The 16,771-nt window shown below is 41.0% G+C and overlaps 2 protein-coding genes across 2 annotated transcripts in view; both read right to left on the reverse strand.

Moving 5' to 3' along the window:
* The window catches only part of cubn (cubilin (intrinsic factor-cobalamin receptor)), a 31,040-nt gene extending 28,285 nt beyond the window's left edge, over positions 1-2,755 (reverse strand). The window contains 2 exon segments of the mRNA XM_071206890.1: positions 1,958-2,087; positions 2,634-2,755. Of these exon segments, the coding sequence (XP_071062991.1) occupies positions 1,958-2,087; positions 2,634-2,755 (252 nt within the window).
* An 11,834-nt stretch (positions 2,756-14,589) lies between these two features.
* Positions 14,590-16,258, reverse strand: neurod6a (neuronal differentiation 6a). Its single transcript, XM_034108991.1, has 2 exons — positions 16,143-16,258; positions 14,590-15,648 (listed from the first exon to the last, which is right to left on the reverse strand). The coding sequence occupies exon 2, from the start codon at positions 15,640-15,642 to the stop codon at positions 14,743-14,745; it is 900 nt and encodes a 299-aa protein (XP_033964882.1). The 5' UTR covers positions 15,643-15,648; positions 16,143-16,258; the 3' UTR covers positions 14,590-14,742.
* Positions 16,259-16,771: the final 513 nt, after the last annotated feature.

The raw sequence follows: 16,771 nt of genomic DNA on the forward strand, positions 1-16,771 counted from the left end.
CCTGAAGAAATCCTTCACTTTTTACACATTATATAAAATCAGTACAGTAGTGTGGTTTGATTTACAAATCTAACACAAATTGAGAACTATATATCTTTAAAAAAAAGGTCAACGAGTTCAAAGAATTGGAATGAGGGGCCCTTTGGTACAGGAAGTGTTGAAATAACCATTTATCAGATAACTAATGTATTAATAAATGTACTTAAAAAATGTTAAAGAAGTTTTTTATCAGAATCCACTGACTGTAATGCACCTGACCCCTGACCTTTGGCCCGGTCTAATCTGCTGCGTCTGCTTCCTGACCTGTCAATCATTCACATCCTCATATGAGCAGCAGCAAGCTTCCAGTTGTGTAAAGCTGATAAGAAGTCATAATGAGACCGTTACACAGTAAAGTGGTTTGTTTGGAGAAGATAATGACTTTACTGTGATGTTGGTGAAGTGCCGGGAGAACAACCCTGTTTCAATAAAGACAAAGATACTGCGACAGTAATCTTACAATATATGTTTTCCTCTAAACTGTGAAGAAAGCGTTTGATCTGTATGGGAATGTAAATGTGTAGGATATGAACCATTACAGTTTTCTTATTGCAAGAATATTCTTAGCCTGAAAGGATGTGAAAATGTTAAGAAACACTAAACTTTTACTGCATACTTCCTGGTTGTTGTGACCACGTAGAAAGCTATATAATAGAAGTCAGTACATTTCTGTTAATCATACAGTGTTACATGTCCCTAAACTGTGGTTTATCATGTGAAACTCGGGCTATTCCATCACATGTAGTGTGTGCTGTATGCAGGGTTGGGAGGGTTACTTTGTAAATGTAATCAGTTACTGATTACTGATTACATGGCTCTGAAAGTAATCCGAATACAGTTACAGTTACGTGTAATCAGATTACTTTTAGATTACTTTTGGATTACTTTCTTTTTCCTGGGTATGTTTTGGTGAACAGGAGACGCAAAAGGAAACTGAACGTGTTTTACTGTTTTAATGGCTTATCAAGAGCACAACTGAAACATCATAATACACTTTTTGGGGATGCAGCTTGGGATGTGAGGAGTGAGGGACACGGCTTAGAACGGGGGTGCCGCCTTCTGTCCTGCCAGTGTTGGGAGGACATTAATTAAAATGTCGAACTCGGACATCATTTTAAGGACATTTCGGCCAGGGGTGTAGAGCTATATTTGTTTAAGCAACGGATTGGCAAAACAGGACAGGAGAGTGTGCACCAGTCTGCCTTGATCTATGTATTCATATCCGTGACACTCACAGTATCTGCTGCCCACAGCTGTTTTATAGAAGGAACACCTCCTTCACTTCATGAAATCTCTACAGCACCAGGAGGCAGCGGGAGGGTTAACTCCGCCTCTGAGAAGACGAGCTCGCAGTGCCTTTCACGCACCGCCTTCACCGTGTTTACCTTCAGAAATAATCATTAGTAAGGCTAAAGAGCGACCGCAGGCTGATGTGTTTTAACCACACACACACACACACACACACACACACACACACACACACACACACACACACACACACACACACACACACACACACACACGCACGCACGCACGCACGCACGCACACACACACACACACACACACACACACACGATTGTTTCACTGAGCGAGCGGACCCGCGATTTTTTTTCAAACGCTTTTTTGGCCCATCTGCGGCGGTAATAGGTTTTGTGCGCTGTGATGATTCGGCTGTACCTTTAGTAATGAATATTAAATGTTGTGATGAAATCTTTCCACCAATAATTCCAATAAGTAATCCAAAATGTATTCACTTCAGGTTTACGAAAGTAACTGTAATCAGATTACTCGTTTTTCAAATGTAACGCGAGCTGAATACAGTTACTTGATTTTTGTATTCTGATTACGTAACGCCGTTACATGTATTCCGTTACAACCCAACCCTGGCTGTATGTTCACATATTGCAAAAAGCTCACCTGGTTCATGAGCTGTGTGAGGTCCTCTTCCCCCACTTTGACCCGGCCGTTGGCTGCCGTCTGGAAGCGGATTTCTTTACTGTCCCCAGTGTTGAAGACGAGGTGACCATTATCCGACAGCATACGAGGCCTTCAGGGGCAAATCACAAATTCCATCAACTGTCAATCAATCTCACATTTGTGTACAGATAAGATTAATTTAGGTCAATCGGGGTTACGCTTCATGTGTCGACATTAAGAAATTAAACATTTTTTATCAGGCTATAAAACTCATTGTATTCAGAGAATTTATCATTTTCAAAATGAGTGGGAAAAATAAGACGTTACTCCAACAATAATCCAATTATAAAATGTTTTTCGAGAGGAAGTTGGTTCCTCTTCAGAGCAGAATTCCAACATGATGACAGAGCATAAGTGACGACACACTGATAACAAAAAAAAGGAAAACAAAAAAGCTAACATTGCATAAAGACAGCTTGATTACCAATGGGTATTAAAGAATAAAATATTTTTGCTTTTCAATGATAATTATTGACAACCTTAAAATGAAATAAAAAGAGAAGGCTCAAATTCATCTGCAGAACTTTCTGTATATACAGCCCAGCTTAAATACTGTTGGAGGCCTTCATTTTTGACCCACCACCATACAAGACATCCCAATTCACTACCAACTCACAGATCGTTGATGGCGCTCCTCTTGCTCCGTCTCTCTCCCGTGTCGCTGGGTTCTCCTTGCAGCCCCGCCAGGAGGAAGATGAGGACGAAGAAAAGCCACGAGAGCCGCAGAGACCCCGCCATAGAGAGAGATGTGCTGCCTAAACTCTCCAACCTCCTAACTGGGCTCTGATGTGCTGCCTAAACTCTCCAACCTCCTAACTGGCGTCTGATGTGCTGCCTAAACTCTCCAACCTCCTAACTGGGCTCTGATGTGCTGCCTAAACTCTCCAACCTCCTAACTGGCGTCTGATGTGCTGCCTAAACTCTCCAACCTCCTAACTGGCGTCTGATGTGCTGCCTAAACTCTCCAACCTCCTAACTGGGCTCTGATGTGCTGCCTAAACTCTCCAACCTCCTAACTGGGCTCTGATGTGCTGCCTAAACTCTAATGCTCAGTGCCAAGACTTTGACCTGACAGAACCACCATAAAGCTCACCTCAGTTTCCCAAAGCTGGTTAATTGTGTTGTCGAAGGAGAACGTCCCTCACATGATCAGGAGATGAGTAACCTGCTGCGTGGGCTTTATTCAAGTCAGAAGGGGTTAAGGTGAAAATCAACTCAAATGATCCTCATGAGAGGTTTTGAAAAGACATCATAAGAAAATGATGAATTCTATTTATAACAATTACACTGACAAATTGTTTGCATTTTACTTTGTTAATAACAGAATGAAAATCAACAAGACACTGGTTAAAAAAGGGGCCATCTTATTTGAATGATTCTGGCTGGATTGTGGTCATAATTGTCCCTAATGGTGATAATACAAATAACAAATGGAAATGAATTGGTTAAATTTAATGTCTTTTAGCAGAATAAAAACTGAAGAAACTTGTAATATTTTTTTATTATTTTTGACATCAAACATTATTGTAGGCTACTCTTACTATATTTCATGACCATGTGTTATTTCCCATCAGTATTACTTTTATGTTAGCAATTTATTGTGTAAAATAAAACTCCCACGTAGGTTTTAACAGTCATTTCAGCCGTATCACAAAATACCCTGAATAACTCTCACTTTATACAACAAGTACTGCAGCAGGCGTGTTAAGAGGTGTTCATTCGGGATTGACTGCTTGTAGCCCAGGTTAATAATCCTGACCAGTTTTAGAAAATGTGCTTTTTAAGCATGTTTTACTATTGATAAGAACTTCCTTATAAACCTCGTTCAAGGAAAATGCTTTTATGATGTTGTGTAAGCATAAGCACATTCATTAAATAACATTTAACACACAAACATACACAGAATGTTGTGTGCAATCTCCTGAAATCATGTGAGACAGCCCATAAAGTTAACAGCTTCGCTCAGAGGAGAGGTTTTTACGGGGCTGTTACCTGACCCTCCAGTTTACTGTACGTTTGAGTGGTTGATACTGGCCTGCCTTTCTGTATGACAGGATGTTCATCAGAAACATCCATCATCTAATTTCTGAGCTGACCTCCTGAGCATGTCTCCTCCTCCCTCTCCACCCCGACTTTCCTCCTTCTTCTCATCCTAAAAAAGGAATGAACCAAAGTGTTTTTTTTTTAAATAGCATTGCGATTGACTAATGACTGAAACGTACTAAGAGCCATCGCAGGAGAGATTTTCTCCGCAAGACAAATGGATTTCAGCAGAATAATTAACTTAATTAACAAATTTGCATGCATATTCATCAAGCCGTTGATGTCGCTCCAGCAGCAGCCTGATGAACGCGGCTGTAATAAGGATCTCATTTACATCCTGCCTTCCACTGCCATTTGTACATGAAGACGGGATGAGCTAGAAAAAAAGAAAGACAAAGAAAGTAAGAGATAACCTGGTTAGCCAACATGCATCTTGAACATACAGACATGTTTGGTTAATAGGAGCATGTGTGTGATGCTGGCTGCCAAATGCCAATTCTGTTTCAAAGCTTTATGATGGAAAACCAGGCCAATCGCACTCTCAAACTGTGTGTATGATATTATAAAGAAAACACTGATCATTCAAATAAAGAGTCAGGTTTGTCTCTATTTTTTAACCCTTGTGTCTTTGGCTGAAGTCCAATAGTCCATTTAGCTTAGGAACCTTCCTAACGGAGTGAAATGACCCGGAAATCCCTCAGTGGCAGCCATGATAGATCAGTGATTCTCAAATGGGGGTACGCGGACCCCTAGGGGTACGTTGGGGTACTGCAGGGGCTCCGTGAGATTTTTTTAAAAACAAAACAAAAGTTAATTAAAAAAACACCATGCATGATTACAAAAATAATCTTAGTACAATAAGTTAAATATAAAACACAATTTTATATAAAATATTCCTAGAACCACCTCATAAACATGTCAAATGTGTGTATTGTATAGTTTTGCATAATATATCATTTTGTTCATTGGTTTGTTAAACTTCAATTGAAAAACTCCTGTGTCCTGTTTCCATGTTATTATTTTTCATGCATAAAATGAAAATATCCTTAGTTTGTTGTAATGCATGCATGAAGAGTAAATAAATCACACACTGAGGGAACATCACTATATTGGAATTATTTGTAGCCTATAGGGTTTTTCGATCAAAAATGTTCGGGGTCGGTCAGGGGGTACTTGGCTGAGAAAATGTTTCAAAGGGGGTACATTACTGAAAAAAGTTTGAGAAGCACTGCTCTAGATGATAGGAAAGGAGGTTTCAAACTTCTTTTATAACCTCCTTTAGCTTAGGAACCACTGGACCTCCCTTACCGAAAGGAGAGGAGAAAATGCTGCCCCACAATGCCTTGCAGCCGCAGCATCACTCAACAGTCGGCCGTTCACGGAAACAAACGATTATGACGGAGAAATTATATCATGAAAGTGACGGTGCTTATTAAGCATTTTAAACGTATGTGGTAAGTTGCCAAAGTGCTTTGTTTTGAACGTCCATCAGTATTATAATCAAAAAGAGAAATATGAACGTTAGTTTTTACTGAAATTATCAAATAAAGTCAACATTTCACTGAGCTGTGTGGAGTTTGTTCAACTTTTAAAATATGTTTGAATGGTGATGTACACAGTGATAGATGTTAAGGACTAACGTTTATAATAAATACATTTGTATTGATTTTAAGATCTTTTCATAGTTCATACAATCATACGTATTGGGATCATTGGTATTAATGTGGACCGGAGGGAGAGGGTGACGAGTATGAGTTTCACTTTCATTTTTTATTTCAATTCCAACTTTGGTCATGAAGAATATGTTTCTCTGTTGTCCCGGTTCATAAAGCAAAGCAGCAGCATCAGAGCACGGTGCAGAGTCTCTAGATGAGTTTCCAGTAGTCCCTCGTTCTTATTAAACATCCATGTTGTAGTCCGCTGTATAGAAAACTGTGGTTTCCATAGTTTCCCCACAGCAGCAGACACACAAAATGACGTCCGCTGGCGCATCATAAACACGTCGGATAGTGAAAGCGCAGTCGGATTCTCTAAAGTACCGCAGTCTCTTCTCCGAAATCCTTTTGAATTCTACTATTCCTTGACCTCTGAGTGAAACACTCAGAGGTCAAGGAATAGACGATAGGGTTAGACGTTAGGAGCTGATTTTTGGATTATCCGACCGCAACCTTTGTCTTTTAGTTTGCACGTACGAATACAAATGGCACTTTTCCCCCTTTCCTACTGCCATACTTCTGTAGCTTTGACCACAACAATCTTCAAACTCTGCCTTTATTTCAATCTCAACTACAGAGCTGTAACGTTCTTTTTAAAGCATCTTGCAATTGTATTATGCACTAGGGATGGGTGACGACGAGAAGCGTTATTACATTGGTAAGGGTCCCCTGATTGGTCAGTGTCAAACATGTGATTAGTTGCTGGAGTAACAGTGCTGCTATCAAAGCCAAGTCAATGTCAACATGTTACATTTTTAAAACCTGTTGAATGATTAATTGACTGTTTTGGGGAGTTGGCTAAAAATACAGAAGAGATCCCAAATCAAACCGTTTATTTGTGTTGTCCATTATTTGTCACTTATCAAGCACTGAGTTATACAGCTATTTCTGCTAAATGTGTCGGTCACAACCTCAAAAGTCAACATGTGTCCCCTCTTCTTCATGTCTCTTCTACATCAACATGTGTCCCCTCTTCTCCATGTCTCTTCTACATCAACATGTGTCCCCTCTTCTTCATGTCTCTTCTACATCAACATGTGTCCCCTCTTCTTCATGTCTCTTCTACATCAACATGTGTCCCCTCTTCTCCATGTCTCTTCTACATCAACATGTGTCCCCTCTTCTTCATGTCTCTTCTACATCAACATGTGTCCCCTCTTCTTCATGTCTCTTCTACATCAACATGTGTCCCCTCTTCTTCATGTCTCTTCTACATCAACATGTGTCCCCTCTTCTTCATGTCTCTTCTACATCAACACGTGTCCCCTCTTCTTCATGTCTCTTCTACATTGACACGTGTCCCCTCTTCTTCATGTCTCTTCTACATCAACACGTGTCCCCTCTTCTTCATGTCTCTTCTACATCAACATGTGTCCCCTCTTCTTCATGTCTCTTCTACATCAACATGTGTCCCCTCTTTTTCATGTCTCTTCTACATCAACATGTGTCCCCTCTTCTTCATGTCTCTTCTACATCAACATGTATCCCCTCTTCTTCACGTCTCTTCTACATCAACATGTGTCCCCTCTTCTCCATATCTCTTCTTCATCAACATGTGTCCCCTCTTCTTCATGTCTCTTCTACATCAACATGTGTCCCCTCTTTTTCATGTCTCTTCTACATCAACATGTGTCCCCTCTTCTTCATGTCTCTTCTACATCAACATGTGTCCCCTCTTCTTCATGTCTCTTCTACATCAACATGTGTCCCCTCTTCTTCATGTCTCTTCTACATCAACATGTGTCCCCTCTTCTTCATGTCTCTTCTACATCAACATGTGTCTCCTCTTCTTCATGTCTCTCCTACATCAACATGTGTCCCCTCTTCTTCATGTCTCTTCTTCATCAACATGTGTCCCCTCTTCTCCATGTCTCTTCTACATCAACATGTGTCCCCTCTTCTTCATGTCTCTTCTACATCAACATGTGTCCCCTCTTCTTCATGTCTCTTCTACATCAACATGTGTCCCCTCTTCTTCATGTCTCTTCTACATCAACATGTGTCCCCTCTTCCTCATGTCTCTTCTACATCAACATGTGTCCCCTCTTCTTCATGTCTCTTCTACATCAACATGTGTCCCCTCTTCTCCATATCTCTTCTTCATCAACATGTGTCCCCTCTTCTTCATGTCTCTTCTACATCAACATGTGTCCCCTCTTCTTCATGTCTCTTCTACATCAACATGTGTCCCCTCTTCTCCATGTCTCTTCTACATCAACATGTGTCCCCTCTTCTTCATGTCTCTTCTACATCAACATGTGTCCCCTCTTCTTCATGTCTCTTCTACATCAACATGTGTCCCCTCTTCTCCATATCTCTTCTTCATCAACATGTGTCCCCTCTTCTTCATGTCTCTTCTACATCAACATGTGTCCCCTCTTCTTCATGTCTCTTCTACATCAACATGTGTCCCCTCTTCTCCATGTCTCTTCTACATCAACATGTGTCCCCTCTTCTTCATGTCTCTTCTACATCAACATGTGTCCCCTCTTCTTCATGTCTCTTCTACATCAACATGTGTCCCCTCTTCTTCATGTCTCTTCTACATCAACATGTGTCCCCTCTGTGGAAAGAGACTCTGAAAGTTTCAGGAACAAAGATTCTCTCTCTTTTTGATCCATTTCTATAAAAACCTGTCTGAAAACGAGCTGATCAGATTTTGGCCACTTTATGATGTCATAACGATTGTGTGTCTTGTGTAACCATTAGCCAATCAGCAACCAAGGTTACCCCCCCCCCCCCCCCCTTATCACCTGAATCTCCTCCTAGAGCTCCATTGAGTTCTTTGTAATCAAATGTCTCTCAGAGGGGCGTGGGGAGGGGCTCCTTATTTTCATCTAAAGTAACAGACAGAGAATCAGCGCTTTGGAAACAGGGCTGAAACAGAGGGGATTATGGGTAATGCTGCCATGATCTGCTTGGTGTTTGAAGCCAAACACTTGAGAGACATGTTTTGCATTTATCTGAGAGCTATAATATATTGATGAAAAACAGTATGATAGGAGACCTTTAAAGTGCATCAGGAATCTTCCCCTGTGAGGAATGTTATCCACTCACAAACACTGATATGTGCGCCTATATATCACGTGCATAGGACTGTTTTTATATGCAGGTTTTCAGACAAATTAAACGCCATCAGCCCCACCCAGTGATGGTGCTCTGCGGGAGCTCGGCCACAGAGGGATTGCATTACCTCCATGTGTTATCCACAGAGAGTGATGGAGCACATAGTGCCATCTGTGCTGCCTTTCATTTGCATTCCCAACAACTGCCTGGTCTCTCCACTCACTCGTTTCATCTTCTTCGTCTTTATTTTGAACCAAGTAAGCAAATCTTCCATTCATGAGTTTAAATGTTTCAGTCCTCTGTTTTTGTAGAAAATAAATCGTGTTGGGGTTTTTTGGAAACCAAAACTCTGTGGTTCATCGGTGCAGTTCTCCATTTAGGACACTATTTGATCTATTGAAGCAAAGTTGTGTGTCAGTGAGTCAATGAAATGTGATGTCCTTGCATTGAGGCATTTTGTCTCGTAGACCAGTGACGTTATTGTAACAAAGTAAAGCTTCATCGTTAAAAAATAAGCCTGCCAAAAAGATTCTGCAGTGTTTTCTGCAGGCTTGTTTACTGCAGGCAGCTCGACTTCGTCTGCCGTCTCACACGAAGCTGCAGATCGTAGATGTGGGTTCACTGCCAACACACCATTTGGTCTCTGAGTGGGCCGGAGTTGGTGTGTGTACTGTGCGCCCATCTGGAAATGCGAGGTACCAAGAGACAAACACACAGATCCCTTCACAGATGTTTGCATATTTAAAACGGCACCTATACTCTCAGAGATACCACCTCCTCTATGTGTTATCACTTCTACATTAGAAAAAAAACATGAAAAGGTAAACATTATTGCCTGTAAACAAGCGTTTGGCCTTACTGTACAAGTGCTGTCTAAAAACTACCATATGTTAAAGGTTTAGTGCTTTTTGCTTTGAAAACCAAGGTCAACCATGGACATCGAGCACTTACTGGGACCAGGCAAGGTAGGAGGAGGGGGCTGCACCTACACACACATTTTCTGATTTGACGTCACCACCAACAGTTTGCCGATAGCTATAACATGTTTGCTTTCTGCTCCGTAACACAATTAAGAGGCAATTAATGTAAAAAAACAGGGGCAAAGTCCTACCTGTTGGCAGCAAATAGTTAATTTATAGCATTCTAGATTAAAGGTGGGGTAGGTAAGTTTCAGAAACCGGCTCGAGATACACTTTTTGTTATATTCCATGGAATGCTCTTAACATCCCGATAGCGATGAATATCTGAAGTGCTTTGACAAAAAATCCATAAAAAAATGTCATCTGTGGAAGCCGTAATACTGTAAAAAGTACAACCAATCCGTTTAGCCGGCCAAACTTATCTCGTGCCCTCATTGGTCATGTGCGCGTTCGTGTGTGTTGGAGGAGGGGCTCTGTAAGGAAGTGGCAGATTTTCTCCGGTTGTGTATTTTCAAATTCTAGCGATCTCGAGCCGGTTTCTCAAACTTACCTACCCCACCTTTAATGTTTGAAGTAAACAAAAAATGCCGCTCTGAACCATCATTGGTATACCATTTAAGGTCAGTGGCTGGATAGAATAGTTTTAAAATAATGCATCAGGTAACAAAGTTATAGAACGAGTTATTCAAAGAAGAAATGTTAGCTTTGTGTGTCTAGAGGAAAAGTTAGGCGTTCTACAAAGATTCATCATCGAGGAACCATTAATGTCGGACGCGTGTGTGATCCGAGGTGCTCACAGACACATTATCTAAAAGCAGAATTATTTCACATTAAACTTAAATACCTCTTCTCATGTTAAATGGGGGGAAGAAACTAATGGTATTTTTAGGGGCTTTGATGGGGTCATTAGCAGTTAGTGGATGTCAGTATTAGCTGGTAATATAAATGGCCTCATTGTATGACAAGCCAGTCCAAATAGCTCTTAATGTGGCCCTGATTAGCCCGAGTCAAGGACAGACAAACTTCATGCAATTTGTCCGGATAGGATCCGTTCATACATATTTTATAAGTATGAACTGATATTTATTATTCATAGCTTTCAGATAGATGAGTTCAATTGGTCTCACTCTCAGTCCACGACGCACTTGGAGTGCCGGCCTTTGAACGGACACTTTCCTGTCCTTGAGGTAAAAAGTTAGAAGTTTCTCAACATGAGAATCAAGACGCCCCGTGGGGTGTCGAGAGAAGCAGACATTATTATTAGAATCTTTTCAACTGGTTTCGATATACGTTATGTTCAAGCAGCAACAACGGTTAGCTTGGAATATAAAGCCTCGAGGAAATGGAAAACACATATCCTACCAGTGGAGGTGCTAATAGAGGACACACTTTAAGTGCTCTTTATATGTGCAGATCTAAAGGGTTTTAGAATGTCTAAGATCCTGACAATTGAGTAATGGGTCAGTGTATGTAATACTAGCCACTGGAGTGCAGACAGGTTGATTGAATATTTATGCTGGACAAAGACAGTGAGTCCACTTTTGATTTGTACTCTGCATATCCAGGCCTCCTTTTGGAGACGAGACATTTAGTTAACAATGACCTTTCATGAACTGAAAACAGACAGATTCTAAATTCCAAGACAAAAACACGGAAAATAATTAAACCAGAAAACACTGATAGCAATTTTTCAATCACAATGTAGCCAGGCCCTTAAACAAACCCATTTGTTACTCTAAAAAGGGACACTTTTGTACTAAATTAACTCAATGCTCCTGTTGAAGAAGACTTCAAACAAGCAATTGAACTTGCTCTGCCCTCACTGTTTAACCTGAATCAATTCCTCAACACAGGGACAGGTGTATCGTCTTCTTTATTGAAATGTCAACCTAGTAAACTTTGTTTGGATGTTAGACTTATCAGTATCACATTCCTACATACAAATATATGTATGCAGTATCTAAATATGCATGAAGCCCATACAAACACATCAAAATGATTAATAAAGAACAAAAGAAAATGGGTAATTTACATAATTTGCATTTATTCTAATGTTAATTCTTATAAAGAAGATGTAAATTATAAAGTTACATACAAACACACTGCAGCAATACGTTGAGCATTAAACAAAATGTCGTTTCAATAAGGTTAAAATCTTGAAAGCTAGTCATCCAGAACTTCTACGCAACATCTGCACATACTCACAAGCAAGCAAGGCTTTCCATCAAACAACGATGGAGGTCATTTTAAGTAAGTGAACTCTGGCGTTAATTGAACAGGTGAGGTTTACTTCCTGTTTACTGACAACCTGAAGCTCCTATTGGCTATTGCCACACAGCAGAAACAAACAGAAAAAACAACAGCACCGCCTTCTGGTGAGAATATGAAAGAATCTCTGCCAGCACAGAGACCAAAAACTCATTAGGAAAATGTTTACTGAAGTAAAAAATCAAGTGAGGAGTAGGGTCGTTTTATTATAGACTTCTATACAAACGGACTTATTTTTAACCAATGGAGTCGTTCCTGCTGGCCAATACAAATGATGCAGGTTTTAAGCCACTTCCTCATTTCCCCTTTTATTATAAGTGACAAAATAAGAAATACTCTGTTTTGATATTATTTGTCTAAACACACATACGCCCTAGTTATTCGATAATGTTTCCTGATCATTCCAACCAGGACTGCCAAACAGCCGTGTCAAAACAAAATGTGGGACAGTGCCAAACACAGAAATGTGGGGCGTTATCTCGGGGCCAGGGGACAGCAGGATGAATGCCAAAGTGACTCCAGCCTAAAATGCAAATGACTTGTTGGCTGTTTCCACGGCGTGACTTCAGCTTTGGAGCATCACCTGCAACCACCTCTCTGGAGGGCCACTGTTCTGAAGGGCTTAGCATCTTAAACCCTCTAATTAAAACTCACTCCACCAGGCGACATTGCACCCTCCTCATCCAAAAAGCAGATTATTGAGATTTGAATGGAGGAAATTGTACGTCCCACACCATCTGTGACTCGGGACTGGAGACAGAAGGAGAGAATGGAGTGTGTTTTTTCATACATGCATGTGAATCTGTGCTCTCCGCAGAGACACACATGCAGACAAAGACTCATAGAGGGGACTGTACCAAATATTCAAAAGTAAGTTGAAATAGAAAAAAAAAATTTCCTTTAAATTTACATTTATTTGATGCTTACAAAAAGATCAACCACAAATGCACAGAGCGGGATTTATTTCATAGAACGTGTTATTTGGTTTGACTATTCAAGCTGGCACCTTGCAGCTAATGTTAGTATAGGTGAGATATTAAGGTGTGAAGATGAAGTACTGGCAAGTGTGAAAAATAACTACGGTGGCTTGACACACACTGTCAGCACATAATCAACCATTGTCGGATACAGTGGGGCACTTCACTGATTTGGTTTTAATATATTAAGAAAATGTGTGTTATAATTGCAGACATGATTTAACCCCAAATATAATATATATTTTAAGAGCAAAGAGTACCAGAGTTGGAATAGATGCAGCAGGTTCTAATAGGATGTTCTTATCATGCCACATAAAGGCAGGTTATCATTCAGTAAATCTGACGATGAATTAAAAAAAATCTGGAAACTTACGTTGGACGGTGAACATGTATTTCTCATAGCCTTGTTGGATGTTCATTTATACAAATGAATGAACCTTTTCATTATTTTTTTTTGCTATATTCAGAGCAGGGTTATGTTACAAATGTTTTTTTTTTTAATCTGCAAAAAAATCAGCCTGCAAGCCAAAACATTGTGAGTGCTGCTACATTTATATTGATATATGCACACACAAATATTACAAATATTCAAGATGTCAACTTCTCTCCTGATTTATAGGATCAACATGATAAATACAATCTCTAATTATAAGTTCTTCAAACAGCACCAATACCTCATAACAACTGGTTGATGCTTCAAAAATCTAAGAACAACATGCATAAATTAAGAATATCTCATATACTTTCATCATTGGTTTTAACTTGTGTTTTATTTGTTGTATAAAACAAAGTTGAATAAAGCAAAGTGCACCAGAACAGTTCATCCACAACAATCGACTTAATATCTGACATCAATTTGCCAATAAAACGCCAATATTACAGACAAACACGTTTTCATTAGTCCTGTCATTGATCCCAATTAAGGCAAGACTCATTTTAAAAAAGAATAAGAGAGAAACAGCTGCCACACCCACTGAGGGCCAAATAATTCACCATGATATCACATCACATGTCAACAGCACATTCTTATGTCGGCCTAGCTAGAGCAAAAAACAAACTTCTACATTTAATTCCTAGGTAATTATTTTTGTTATTCTGCTTTATTTAGTCGTAGAGGAATCTCTGAAATATGGCAAGGCCTGAGTGTAATGCGACATTATTACCACCAATATCTAACTCAATGGGCCTAATGGCTGCACATTCCACAACACGCCTACATACAGTGGGAATAACTCCAGTTTCCCACTTACACACATATAATTCGTTATTTACATCCTATTTCCAATACAAGTTTCACACAGGAAAACAACATTGATTATCTTATTAAATTAATAAATAATGAGAAATGCAGATTGCATAGGTCCCTCTGCCTTACGTTGTGTTATTACGCTGTGGTTCGTTTTTAGTACAGATTAAACCACCAAACAAACCACAAATAAATGTTGGCGTGTCCCCACCTGTGTCTGCACATGTGTGTGTGTGTGTGTGTGTGTGTGTGTGTGTGTGTGTGTGTGTGTGTGTGTGTGTGTGTGTGTGTGTGTGTGTGTGTGTGTGTGTGTGTGTGTGTGTGTGTGTGTGTGTGTGTGTGTGTGTCTGCCACAGCTATCCCCAGACAACGAACATTTAATTAGATTAAATAAGATTAATTGACTATCGTTCAACAGGAGGCAGCAACAATAGGCACGCCCCGCAAACATATCATTTCTACATGTTTTTAGTCAACATCTCTATCGTTATTAATTATGGAAAGGTTTATTTAAGTCCTCCTGCACCTGGTAAAACTGGCTCCGGAGGTGGATGTCATACGGGTCCGCGGAGGAGCCCTGGCCGACGGAGCAGTACCGGAGGCCGTAGTGGCAGCTCCGGTAGTCCCCGGGCTCCTCGTGTTTCAGGGAGAAGATCCCGTTGAAGTTCATAGGAGGGCTGAGTGCCCCTGCATCGGGGGGGCTGTCCGGCGAGGGGCTGTCATACAGGGCAGGGCCGCAGAAAGAGCCGAAGGACCGGGGAGGCCTGTCCGCCGAGCCGGAGCCCACCGCCTCAGGCCCGCGGGGGTGGTTATAGGACCCCGGGTACAAGGGGAAAGCCTCCCCGCCGGGCTCCGAGACGAAGCTGCGGGCGTTCAGCTGCAGACAGCCGGCCACCAGGTTAGTGGTGGGCTGGGAGAGACCCTTGCACAGAGTCTGCACGAAGGTGAGTAGGTCCGGCCTTTTCCCAATGCTCAAAGTCTCACTCAGGGCCCAGATGTAGTTCTTAGCAAGGCGGAGTGTATCTATTTTGGAGAGTTTCTGCGTGTTGGAGTAGCACGGAACTACTTTCCTCAGTATGTCCAGCTCGCTGTTCAGGCTGTGCATGCGGTTTCTTTCCCGCGTATTTGCTTCAATGCGCCGCAGTCGGACCCGGTCCATCCGTCCCTGGCTAAACTTTTTCTTATGAGACCCCCTTCTCCTCACACCTTGTTCCTCTTCGTCCTCCTCGCCACCGTGCCTCTCCTCCTCCTCTCCCCGGGACTCTAACGTGTCCTCCAGGGCTCTGCAGGGCTCTGCTTTAACACATTTGACATTTAATTGGTTGGTGGCCCAGCTGTTCCTGAAGGGGCTGCTGGTCTGGGTGGAGGGGGGCTCATCGAAAGTCAGCATGATCTCCTGCAGCACGTGAGTAAAATGTATATTACACATACAATTAAACTGTAGGCTACTGAATCCGGAAATATGAACATTTGCAGACATAATAAGCTTGCTAAACTGCATCATGTAGCCTATCTTGAAGAACTAACAAATAAACTACCATTATTCTTATTATATAAGCAATACAAGTTATTAGTTGTAACTGTTGAAGTAGAAATCAGAGAAACTATTTCACCAGCTTAAATATAGAAACATGTCAAAGCATATTACAATAACATACCACATTATTATCAACCTTATCATTTCCACAAAAAACTGCAAAAAATCCACGACAAGAAAACAGGTTAAAAAATAAGAATCGTCATGCAGCTATACCAAGCATAATGAGCCCCTGTCTTTTAATAGTAGCCTATTATTGATCCTAATAAGGCAAGTCAACTTCCTGCAAAAAAAACCCTACTAAATCTTAAATGTATTGACTTCCTGTCCGAGGATATGGACGAGTTTCTCACCCAGCTTTGGTGTTAGATTCCAGAGAGCATCTTCCTGAAGCTTCCAGAAGCTTAGACAGGCTTTCAGCAGCAGATATCAGTCCTCCTCCTCTCCTCTCCTCTCCCTCTCTTCTTCTTCTTCCAGCAGTAAAGACACTGATGCCATCTGCTGATGACGTCACAGGCAGGTTAGCTCTCTCTCTCTCTCTCTCTCTCTCTCTCTCTCTCTCTCTCTCTCTGTGACGCTATGTCTCTCACCCTCCTATGTTTGTATCTCTCTATCGCCAAAATGCCTCTCTCTCCCAGTGTTCCCAGTCTGACTGCAGTGCGGGGATTCGGTGCCAGTCTTACTCCCCAGGGACAGATTTGAGTTTCAAAATGAAAGTCTGAGCACACTGAGTCACATGATCTTGTGAAGTGATGATACTCGGGGATCTGTTCACACTAGTTTATTCTCATTTCATTAACTCACTGTGCTGTCAACATGCACACTCCGGCATTATTCAGGCACAGCAAGAGGGTTCCTCAAAAGAAAGAAGTCCAGACAGCTAAATTATTGTTAAATTGTCTAAAAAACTGTATTTCTATCATTATCTTTTTCACATTTGGACTTTATTCAGGAAAAAGTCATTCCTCTAAAGAAAGCACTC

Source organism: Pseudochaenichthys georgianus, chromosome 20, assembly GCF_902827115.2.
Source record: "Pseudochaenichthys georgianus chromosome 20, fPseGeo1.2, whole genome shotgun sequence".
NCBI classification, from domain to species: Eukaryota; Metazoa; Chordata; class Actinopteri; order Perciformes; family Channichthyidae; genus Pseudochaenichthys; species Pseudochaenichthys georgianus.

Bases quoted from the DNA above. Each gene is read 5' to 3' on its own strand.
- neurod6a (XM_034108991.1), bottom strand. From the start codon at position 15,642: ATGCTGACTTTCGATGAGCCCCCCTCCACCCAGACCAGCAGCCCCTTC.